The 12302-nt window shown below is 37.9% G+C and overlaps 2 protein-coding genes across 4 annotated transcripts in view; one reads left to right on the forward strand and one right to left on the reverse strand.

The window, feature by feature from the left end:
- The window catches only part of LOC116291300 (myoferlin), a 43846-nt gene extending 43678 nt beyond the window's left edge, over positions 1-168 (reverse strand). For both annotated transcript variants that reach the window (XM_031698466.2, XM_031698465.2), the window contains exon 1: positions 10-168. In XM_031698466.2, the coding sequence (XP_031554326.2) occupies positions 10-106 (97 nt within the window). In that variant the 5' untranslated portion in view covers positions 107-168. The remainder of the gene's footprint in view (positions 1-9) is intronic.
- Positions 169-1948: 1780 nt separating this feature from the next.
- LOC116291256 (myoferlin) overlaps positions 1949-12302 on the forward strand; it is a 36947-nt gene continuing 26593 nt past the window's right edge. For both annotated transcript variants that reach the window (XM_031698404.2, XM_031698405.2), the window contains exons 1-8: positions 1949-2178; positions 7759-7814; positions 7894-7985; positions 8169-8274; positions 9322-9512; positions 10494-10551; positions 11072-11203; positions 11527-11589. In XM_031698404.2, the coding sequence (XP_031554264.2) occupies positions 2088-2178; positions 7759-7814; positions 7894-7985; positions 8169-8274; positions 9322-9512; positions 10494-10551; positions 11072-11203; positions 11527-11589 (789 nt within the window). In that variant the 5' untranslated portion in view covers positions 1949-2087. The remainder of the gene's footprint in view (positions 2179-7758; positions 7815-7893; positions 7986-8168; positions 8275-9321; positions 9513-10493; positions 10552-11071; positions 11204-11526; positions 11590-12302) is intronic.

Below are 12302 nucleotides of genomic sequence, written 5' to 3' on the forward strand. Positions count from 1 at the left end.
CCCTCTTACCTCGAAATGTGGCCTTTACGTAAGGGTCGCTCTTGTTAGAAGGCCCAAAATCCACATCTCTGAGATTACTCGCCGATAGTACGACGAGTTTGAGCATGTTTAAAGCCCAGAAAATAAGGCGTCCATTTTAAGCCGATATTGCAAGATGGATTCGCGTCTGTTGTGGTAAATGAAGCAGAGCGTGGAAATGGTTTATGAAATACTTTAAGACTTCGTTACGGTCACCTGGTTTCCTTTTATTTATTTGAGTTTTACTATTATTATTTATTTTTGTGTCGTTAAATTGTGATACTTCATGAGGTTTTTGTTTATTAAGATCATAGCAACACAGCCAAAACGTCAGTATACAAACGCCGGTTTTCAAACTGACGGTGTCTAAGTTTCCTTCTCTTTCATTTGGCCTGAATATCAAATGTTAAATCCTTTTTATTTTGTCAAAAAAAAAAAAACAAAAAAAAAACTATAAATATTGATAGAAGTTTTTATAAATTAAGTGCTGTGATACCTTAAATATAAAGCTACGTTATCTTAAATTTCAGACTTGATTACGACGCTTTAATAGTACGACAACTTCATGTATGGCACAAACATGTATCACCAAATACATTTATTGGTAGGAATAAAAAAATGTACCATGCACAACGTCCCTTGCTACCATTCGACAACTGAATATGAAAATTTTGTAGAAATGAAGCTCACTTCTCAACAACATTATATATACAGATAATTTTGAGATATAATGCAATTTTGACTGACATTCTATTCCGGAGAGCTTCGGTACCGAGAGTAGAATATTTATAGAAATAAGAATATTCTACAGGTATATCATCAGGTTTAATTTCCGCATCCTATATTTGTTCAATATTAATTTGGCATTTTTCTTTGAAAAGTACAGCTATGCCACAGCTGTACTGTGAATACAGGCGAGCTAACACGCAGCAAGTTACCTGAAATTACACAAAAAACCTTTCGGACTTTTTTCTCTGAAAAAGCTCAGTTGGACTACAAAACCCAATTTTCACATCTTTTTATCAATTGCATTAAAAACAACGAATTTACGAAACTGCTTTTTTCTTCCAAACAATGGGGAAACTATTGCGCATGCTCGGAACTCTACCACCATTGCTAATCCCTTATTTCTTACTGCGCATGCTCCTCGGCAAACCGGCGCTGTAAGAAATAAGGGCTCTGGGTACGAGATTGCGACCACTTTATTCGCTAGTCGAGACGACCGCGCGATATCGATAGGGAAACCGGGCAATAGATACCCTGGGTGCCAGAGGCCGCGTGGGGCTTGTTAGGCAACAGACTACCGTCAATCAAATAAATTGTTCGCACCTTTACATACTCTGATTGACAGTAGTCTATAGCCTAATCTGTTGTCCCGATCAACGCATAGCAATAAAAACAGTGGTAACATAAAAGTAAAAAACTGAAAATTGATGTTTTTTTCCATGTTTGAAACCATAACATTTTTCGAGTATAGCTATGATAATAATGAATAAAAGTGCAAATTTCCTAACATTGCGCATTTGGTAGTACAATCTTCTGGTATAGATGGGGTCTGTATAACACTTTATATTAAATTTTTGACCTAACATTCGACATGTAAAAAATGGATCCCATAAAACATCATCTTCATCACTGATATTGAAATGCTCTAACAATATTGCACACACTTGCGATCTTAGGAATAAATTTGCAAGTTTTTCCCTAAAAAAAGATTTTACAGGTTTTTGAGTTTTTATTTTAGAAAATATCAAGAACATTTTCCCTTTACTTCTAGGTTTTCAAGTATGTCAGACTGCGTGACAATAAGAAAACCACGAGATGGCGTGAAACAGGACGAGTCGGGCGTGACAGATTCTTTTCATACTATCACTCATTCAACTGCCCCTTTGGGTCGCCTAGGTATTTATTTTGCAAGGATAAAGTTTCCGTGCAGAGTACAGTGTTCTAACTGGCGTGGCAGCGGAATTGGAGCAGAACACAGAAGCTTCGCTCAAGGCGTTGGCGAATCTTACTTGGTTTTTGCTTGCTTCGTAACTTGTCCATGAAATTCGATACAAGCACCAGCAATGCTTAGAGTAACAGTACAGAAGGCAACCAACTTGCCTGACGTTGACTTCCGTGGCAAAAGCGATCCGTATGCGAAACTTAGTTTTCAAGGTCGGTAGCTAAGCTTTCACTCTTGAATATTTATTATTTTTCCTTTTTTCCTTTTCCTAGCTTTATATTTGCTTCTTCATATATCTTTACCTAGGACTCTATATTCTGTAGTGTTATTGTACTCTTTCAGTACTAACAATTTACACTTAAATTTAAAATATCTTAGAAGAAGCTTTGGAATGACCTCGAACATTTCAAAGCTTTATCGTTAAACCAATTTACAACTCTGTACCTCAAGCATGGTGCATCTATCTTCTTATTTTTATACCTTGTAAATTTTCTGTTGCTACATCCTTTGATACTGTGTTGTATAAGTTATATGAAGTAGAATGTTAATTCAATGTACAAGATTTGTCAAAATCACAATCTTTCATCTTGCAAGATTCTTGTACTCCAACTCAAATATTTTCAAATCAACTGCTCTTTTTATGCTGTTTAAAATGCTTTTGACCTTCACTAGTAATACTCTCACTTAAAAAGTAAATATGAATTAGGAAGGCTTAAAAGTAGTTTGGGTTTTAAGAATTGAAGACCAAATTATGATTCCTCAAATGCAGTAGAACGGACCAAATATCACTTCAATTAACCATTCAACCGTTTTCAATCAAAATGTTTTAAAGAGGAATGTAGATATACAATCTTTCTTTAATATATCACCAATACTGACATGTTTCTGGTTAATGTCAGCTATTTTATTGGCTAGGAACAGGATTTTTTTATTATTATCGTGCTTGCTGTTGGTCAATATATTTCGGCGTCGAATCACTTTAACCAAACGCTTGAATAAATTATTTGTTCACTCGACCACGTCAAGTATGAAGTTTACAAGACTTTAACCGTTAAATTATTTATTTAATCCCTTAGAAAAAACAAAGTAACACAAATTAACTCGTCACTTCGCTTAGCATAAATAGGAAATAAGTAATAATCTTGGTTGTTTAGCAAAGGGCTTCCCAGCTGATGTTTAATAGACTCGACGCATTGTATTGGCTTCACGCTTATCTGAGACCATTCATTATGAACATTATGCTTATAGATTTCTCTATCTGTTTTCGGACTGTTATCTTATAATAATTTAACTTGGCAAATTTAAGTAATAAAGAGATCTTAATTGAATAATTTAATTTAGATTTCGAACGCTCAAGGATAAATTGAATGTATACTTTTATTTTGTCAATAAATTTCTAGCCAGAAAAAATAAATTCTCTTAGTAATGGGAACACGAGGAAAACCAATGTATGTGTTAATTTATGGGGTGCCATTACCGCCAATATTCAGCTACTGGTTTATGTTTATGATCCTCTAAAGATGGAGCTTGTAATTTCATTAATGGAGCTTTTTTCTTGAAATGATGCTTTGAACACGAAGCATCCGATATTAAAATGGAGCTGTTTTTATCAATATTGGAGACTTAATTTTGTCAAATGGTGCTTTGAAATTTATGGAGCCGTTTTCATGCAGCTTTCGGGTTTTTATTATGCAGCCTCTTTCATGCAGCCTCTTTTATGTGCAGCCTCTTTCATGCAGCCTCTTTCATGCAGCCTCTTTTATGTGCAGCCTCTTTTATGTGCAGCCTCTTTTATGTGCAGCCTCTTTTATGTGCAGCCTCTTTTATGTGCAGCCTCTTTTATGTGCAGCCTCTTTTATGTGCAGCCTCTTTTATGTGCAGCCTCTTTTATGTGCAGCCTCTTTTATGTGCAGCCTCTTTTATGTGCAGCCTCTTTTATGTGCAGCCTCTTTTATGTGCAGCCTCTTTTATGTGCAGCCTCTTTTATGTGCAGCCTCTTTTATGTGCAGCCTCTTTTATGTGCAGCCTCTTTATGTGCAGCCTCTTTTATGTGCAGCCTCTTTTATGTGCAGCCTCTTTTATGTGCAGCCTCTTTTATGTGCAGCCTCTTTATGTGCAGCCTCTTTTATGTGCAGCCTCTTTTATGTGCAGCCTCTTTTATGTGCAGCCTCTTTTATGTGCAGCCTCTTTTATGTGCAGCCTCTTTTATGTGCAGCCTCTTTTATGTGCAGCAGTCTGGTGACGACTCGCGCTTGTATGGCCGAGCTGGCTTGGGGCCTAATCAAAACACAATGGCCGAATACATCGACGCAACTCAGCTCGTGGTCAACAAAATTCAAAACGTTTGCCAAAATCTTTCGGGTGAATTTGACTTAAATGATACGCTAGAGAGTATTAATTTAATCATAGAAGCTGTCAACTATTTAGATTCTGTGACTAGATTACCAGAAGATATTTATCAAGATCTTTCAGAGGCCAAACGATTGATAGAAAAATCAAGCTCTACTTCTACAAGAACGAATAGGATAAATACAAATTTACCTGGAAGGCCTTCATATAACATATCGCAAGATAAGTTGCAATCACTTGTTAACTTAGGTTTCAAAGTTCCACAAATATCTGAGTTTACTACATGTTTCTACCAGAACTATTGAGCGACGTCTTGCACAATATAATATTTCTGTAAGGTTGTACAGTAACATTGCCGATGATGAACTAGATATGCAAATTTAATTTACGTAGAGTTGATGGGCGAGATACAGAATAGACCCGGCGACGAATAGCAGTGCATTTGCGTACTGATACTCCAAGTGGATCAACTCTACGTAAAGACTGCCTTATTCTTTCTCTTCGGACTTTGATGCCTCGACATGCAAGGTATCCAACAAGATTTTTAGATCCACAGTTAGGATTAAAGTGTTTAATCTCTTGAATTTGCATATCTAGTTCATCATCGGCAATGTTACTGTACAACCTTACAGAAATATTATATTGTGCAAGACGTCGCTCAATAGTTCTGGTAGAAACATGTAGTAAACTCAGATATTTGTGGAACTTTGAAACCTAAGTTAACAAGTGATTGCAACTTATCTTGCGATATGTTATATGAAGGCCTTCCAGGTAAATTTGTATTTATCCTATTCGTTCTTGTAGAAGTAGAGCTTGATTTTTCTATCAATCGTTTGGCCTCTGAAAGATCTTGATAAATATCTTCTGGTAATCTAGTCACAGAATCTAAATAGTTGACAGCTTCTATGATTAAATTAATACACTCTAGCGTATCATTTAAGTCAAATTCACCCGAAAGATTTTGGCAAACGTTTTGAATTTTGTTGACCACGAGCTGAGTTGCGTCGATGTATTCGGCCATTGTGTTTTGATTAGGCCCCAAGCCAGCTCGGCCATACAAGCGCGAGTCGTCACCAGACTGCTGCATATAAAAGAGGCTGCATAAAAGAGGCTGCAATAAAAGAGGCTGCACATAAAAGAGGCTGCACATAAAAGAGGCTGCACATAAAAGAGGCTGCACATAAAAGAGGCTGCACATAAAAGAGGCTGCACATAAAAGAGGCTGCACATAAAAGAGGCTGCACATAAAAGAGGCTGCACATAAAAGAGGCTGCACATAAAAGAGGCTGCACATAAAAGAGGCTGCACATAAAAGAGGCTGCACATAAAAGAGGCTGCACATAAAAGAGGCTGCACATAAAAGAGGCTGCATGAAAGAGGCTGCATGAAAGAGGCTGCATGAAAGAGGCTGCACATAAAAGAGGCTGCATGAAAGAGGCTGCATAATAAAAACCCGAAAGCTGCATGAAAACGGCTCCATAAATTTCAAAGCACCATTTGACAAAATTAAGTCTCCAATATTGATAAAAACAGCTCCATTTTAATATCGGATGCTTCGTGTTCAAAGCATCATTTCAAGAAAAAAGCTCCATTAATGAAATTACAAGCTCCATCTTTAGAGGATCATAAACATAAACCAGTAGCTGAATATTGGCGGTAATGGCACCCCATACTAATTATGTATGCAAATTGTTTCAGCTCGTTATATTTGTACATTTGTTTGTTCAGCGATTCGAATGTATGAACGTTGAATATTTGAAAATACACTCGCGTCTCTTAGAGACATTTTGTACATTTGTTTGTTCAGCGATTATATTCGAATGTATGAACGTTGAATAGTTAAAAATACACTCGCGTCTCTTAGAGACATTTTGTTTGCTGTCTTAGAAGTTTATTAAGGTGACTGCCTACTTTTGGAAATTGATTTAAGCTTTTTTTAAAACTTCGATTTTCCGAATTGAAATTTAATGCTGATTCCAAATCTGGAAAGAAAAATAGGGTGTCCCGAGCTCGTTTTTGAGATAATCAGCATTTAATGGAAGCCTACGCACGAGCTTTTGGAGTAAAAATTGCGCCACCGGAAGTGATTAGAAAAAAATTAAGATGAATAAGATAATAGTTATTTGCAGACTATATGATTGCATGAATGAAGGCTAGTCAATCATTCTACAATAATACATGGATATTTTCGACAAAAAGACAGAGAGATACATTGATTTGTCATATTTTGTAGTTTCGGTGCTCTCAAAAAATCTCATAAAGTCGAACAAAAATCCCTACAAAAATCTATTTTTTCACGTGTTCCTGATTTAAACTTTTCCTAAAATCTTGATATAACCTTGATTTTTAGGAGTTTTTTCGAATGAGCTATCAAAAAATATAGAGTCCCGTGCAAAATATGAGGGTTTTGCCCTGTTGAAGCTCAAAACACGTATGGTTCTTCAATAAAATCTTGTAGATTTTTCAGCGGTTTTTGAGCGCGCGCTCATCGTGGGCTCAATTCGAACGTTCAAAAGTAGGCAGCCACCTTAAATCAATTCGAACCGATAGATAATTTAAATTCAATTAGATATCTAGAGCTTAAATTATTATTAATTATCGTTAATAAATTTTAACTTAAGAGTAAATTTTTTTACCTCAAAAATGTAAGAAAAATATGTTTTAAATTTTAGCAATGTGAACGACTTTATTTTTCTTTATACATATATATATATAATTTTTTTTTGAAATAAACTTGCTGACTAATTATAAGTACATCATCACAATAGGAGTATTCAGCAGAAGTTATTTGGCCTCCGTCGAAAGCCCACTTCCGAGATACTCTTTGCTTGTCACGCACAAAGGTTTCAGTCGAGGCCACCTGCCAAATTAAATTTATTGTTTTCTCTTGTCATGAATCACTGAGAATTATTCACCAAGCCTCACATTGAAACCTCTTTGCGTGACGAGTGACAGAAGTGAGCTTTTCAACTCAGACTTCGCTGGAATCCTGATAAATGTTAACCAAAAAAACGAGAGGGAAAAAAACGTGTGACTGGAAACATTAATGGCCATAATTCCCAGATTGAGACACATAGTGCAACCACGAAACTGAAACACGTGTCAAGATATGTGCACGTGTAACGTTGTAGAAGTAGGATCAATATTTACTTTTGTAATGTGTGCACAGCTGGTTTATCATGCGAAAATGATTTGCAAGGCTGCTGACAATGGCATGGTGTTTGCGCCAATGAAATTCAACTTTTCTTGTACACTGTACAAATAGGCAAAATTTTGTTTAGGTAGCTATCCTTTATTTATAGTTTTGTTGAAGCAAACGTTGCTGCACATTAATCCCTTAAAACCTCTGTCGTCATTTTCTACGCTCGCGCAGTATTCATAAGATAGACTTACTTGTGACTGAAATAAAAGATGAAATGCTAATCTCATTTTTAATCTAAAAGGCGTTGAACACAAGACTGACCACATTAAAGATGAGCTAAATCCTGAGTGGAACAAGGTAATAATATTTATATAGAGATATATATTACAAATTATTATTATATTACGATAACTAATCAAAGAAATTTTGTTTGTAGGCTTTCGAATGGGATTTGAGCGGAAAACCGCTGAACCCTGATGAGAAGTTGACCGTCGTCATCAAAGATTATGAAAAAATCGGCTTCAACAAGTACGTACAGAATAGAGTACCATGCATTAGTACATCCCTATATTAGCCGTAAACTCTATTTTAACTACACTCCTTAGAGTAGCGAATGGTACGGCGAATGTTGTCAACTCATTAACAGTGTTGTTTGACGTGGTTTTACACACTCGCCGAAAAGTAATGATTTGATTTTTGTCTTTTCTTCAGGGTTCTTGGTCAGTGTGAGGTTCCTCTTCGAGATCTTGTGAAAGGAAAGCAAAAGCAAACTGAGGAAACGTATGCACTGAAGGATGGCAAAAACAACCCGACTGCTGTAAGTAACTCATCCCCCACCTTACTATACTCATGGGTCATACCTTGAACTGAACCAACTCGGGTATATTAAGGCCTGGGTCATTTGATATGGCAGCAATGAAGTAGGAGGGGTGTTCTATTTCATCTCTGTTATGGGTTATCAAGTAAAAACTTTGGCATACCAAAAATAGGCAATGTGAGAACATTGTTGTGGTGGTTGTCATGGATACAAATAATGTGACCTTTGAACTCTGATTTTTTGGAAGATGCTTTTGGGAGAATAGTACAAAGTTTTCACTGAGGAAATATTTGGGTGTAAATGGATTAAGCATAGTGCTCCTCATTTGGATCCAACTAGAAAAGGTGGAAACTATTTACAGATCAATAATTATTGAAGGGTGTCAAATTTCACAGTTGCCTTAATTGGGGTCATGGTTTATTTTGACAAGTTATCAAGTTTGATCCAGGAAGAGTGCACTAAGGCTAAATCATTTCCATAAAAACTTCTTCCAAACAAATTAGTTCTACTACTCTCCAGAAGCTTTTTCCAAAATTCACTTAAAACAAAGTTCAGAGGTCACATACCTTGTAACCATGGCAACCATAAACTTAAAATATTAGGAATATGTGAATCAGTTTTATATGTCAAGGTTTCAATCCCATATCTTGAAAGAATACAAAGTTTGGCCACTCCCTTCTGTTTTGGGCCTTAAATTTGACCACCCCCTCCAGGGATAAGATGATAAGTCCTCTTTTTAGTAGGTGGCATGAATTTTTCCCCACGAGAATAAAAGGGACAAAAGATGTGGCTGGTGTTTTCATTGACATAAAAAAGACAAAAGCAGAAAGAGTTTTGTCGAGGCCAACCAAAATGATGGCCATGACGTCACCTGCACCCCAAGGTTTTTCTTTGAGTATTTAACTAAACCTCGCAACGCCAAGCCTTTTGGACATGCAAAGAGCAAGAATTCCAAGGCGCTTAAACCCATCAGTATTATTCCACGAAGGAATCGCTTTGTTTCCACCATGTAGGCTTGTCTAACACTAATATTATTTCTTCCCGCAGGCTTCCTGTAACCTACAGATAATTTATGAACCTCCGGCAGGCGCAAAAGATGAGTCTGGTGACGGTGGAGGTGGCGGAGATGAATTTGATGAGGAAGGAGGAGAGACAGAAGCTGGAGAAGAAGGGGACGAAGAAGGGGGAGAAGAGGAAGGTGGAGCGCCTGGACAACCTGGAAAACCAAGGCGAAAGAGGTCAACAACTATACACACACACGCATACATGTGTACATGTATACATCTACATCTATATGCATAAACCCCTTGCATGTGGTGTCAAAGCAGCTCGATCTGGGGAACAAAACAAAAGAATTCCAATCTCCTGAGAATTGGAACCTATTGTTTTGTCCCCCAGATTGAGCTGCATTCCAAAGTGCTGCAAGGGGTCTATAGTTATCCATCAATATCTATAGTTTCCAAAGATCCATTAACTGGTCGCGCATGGAATCATGGAGCGGAAATTCTTGAGACGCGGAAGAACATTTTCTTTATTTAAATCCCCAAATTATTCAGGCACTTTATAGTGTTACCTTCAACAATAAATTCTGAGTTGGTCAACATGATTCCGAGCGATGCAAAGCAGCGGCGTCGCGAGTGTCCCTGAGTCCAAGGTGTGGGTGGGTGCGTTTTGGCGCCAATGCACTTTTGATACTCTTACTGCGCATGCTTGACGAACAATCGAGCACGCGTCGTAAGAATGATAGGAGACGAGACAGGCGCCTATGTTCCCTTCAATTGAAGCCACAGGATCCCCATCGATAAAAGCCATCAAAGTACCAAAAGACAACATGGAATAATATAGACTTCCCAAAATTAGTTAGACAATATACAGGGCTTAAAATAACGGCTGGACACCGGATAATGCTCTGCCCACCATTGGAACTTGTCTTGTCAAAACTTTGCCTTGCTGGTCATTTTTACCAGTAACATTTTGCTAGGAACGCTGAACCAATTTGGCCGGTGATAGTGACCGGCGACCTACCGGTCCGCGTTATTTTAAGCCCTAATGCACCATGTTCGTTTGCCCAAAAAATGTCAATGGAACCTGGATTTCAGGGGGAGGGGCGTACACTACTAATGCAAAGCTGAAGCATCTATTTAATCTTATCTAATGTTTATCCTATTTTGAATTCTTGAAGTATTTCTTATACCTCGGTGTCTGTCTCTTTTCGACAGGAAGCGTCACGCTCGGCGAGGAAGGCGCAGATGGTCCGACAAAGTTCAAGATTTTCAGGTATTTCTTTCTTTTACGATAATAGCTGCTTTATTTGCAATTGTTGTCTATATTGGTCACGCTCACATTGTAAAATAAGGCAGGAAGTGGCTGAAAACACGTAAGATAATTTTGAGGGGGAGAAAAAGCTGTAGCAAGTGCTTACTCAACAAGTCTCGAGTTTTTCCCGAGTTTCTCCTGTGTCCATAGCATACAATGATACAATGATGTATATAGTGGATCAAGTTGGAGACCAGCGTGTTCATACTAAATATGTGGCACGCACTATACTACTGTACTTCCTGGCATTTTATTTGGCTTAAACAGGACAACGCTTTACAAGGGCGGATCCAGGGGGTGGGTCGGGGGGGTCGCGACCCCCCTGTCATTCCTGAGGTCAAATGGGCTTCTTGTGGTAAAAATGCGACTGGGATTCCTTTGCCCACAAAATTTACCCCTGAGACCCCCCTTCAAAAAACCCTGGATCCGCCCTTGCTTTATGCAAGCTTTATGATAATAATCTTTTCCCTTTTGTGACCAGATTCGAATCAAAGTTATTGAAGGTCGACAGCTACCAGGAAACAACATCCACCCAGTGGTTCGTGTGTCTGTGTCCAATCAGAAGCGAGAAACCCAGGTTGCCAGGTCAACCAACAAACCAATGTATGACGAGGTAAAGAAGGAATTTTAACCAGAGTTTTGGCGCGGTATTCTCTGTTTGTACGTTACGTCACCGCCGCCATGTTGGTGGTATTTAACTAAAATATTTCTGATTGTTGCGCTTCCATTGTTTATACCATCAAAATGGCTGCCATGTCTTTGCTATTTATCTCCCTTGGGGAATGCTTGGAACTCTAGAAACTCAAAGAACTCAAATTTGGAGCAAGGATTTTCCAAACTTAATACATCCAACAATAGAAAATATTATGTTAACTAAAAAAACCAAAGTATTGTTAAATTTAACAAAATTAAGCTAATCCTTATTTTTAATCCTAGAGCTTTGTGTTCAATTTCCATTCATCTGAAGCGGAACTTTTCGACGACCTGTTCGTATTAGAGGTACGATAGACGTGGAAACAGTCAGGATTATACAGGCTTTGCACCATCACCTGCTCACGCCCATAATACAGCTTGGGCTGCCTGTGGTTAGATGGCAACAATTAAATCCCTTTGCTCTCGAGAATTGAACTCTTTCTCATGTAAAACGATTGTACTGTGTTCCTGCCATCTAACATGGCTGCCGTCACGTGATGGTGCAAAACCTCTATTCTCTACTTTCACATCCCCATCATGCCTTGCGTCTTTGGGGGGTAACCAATCAAAAAACTCTCCCAAATTGAAAGGTTTCTTAATTGAATTTATACTATACTTGCTCCTATCTGTACAATACTGATTATCAGTTTATTCCAAGTTATTTTTGCGTGTATAGATCATCAAGAGTTTTGGTCTTACAGAAAATGTATTGACTTACGAAAAAAATGTTTAAAATTTACCTTAAACGTTTTCAAGCTTATATCTTTCTCTGTTTTATACTACTTCATTTCATGTTTGGATACCAAACAAGGTATTGTCAACATTGTCTGATCAGCCTTCAGCAAAATAAGCGGGTTTTTACCCTCTGGTTACCCCCTAAAGACGCAAAGCATTATGGGGATGTGAAAGTAGAGAATTGCCTTTGCATCCAAGCGGTAAGCTTGCAATGATAGAGACATGCTCACCATTCCTCTCACTTCAATACAAAGGCGCCTTTCAAGATGGTGCAGGGAACTGTT

This window comes from Actinia tenebrosa, unplaced genomic scaffold (genome assembly GCF_029948245.1).
Source record: "Actinia tenebrosa isolate PJP-AT-01 unplaced genomic scaffold, QUT_ActTen_1.0 PGA_scaffold12__29_contigs__length_12842862, whole genome shotgun sequence".
Lineage (NCBI taxonomy): Eukaryota > Metazoa > Cnidaria > Anthozoa > Actiniaria > Actiniidae > Actinia > Actinia tenebrosa.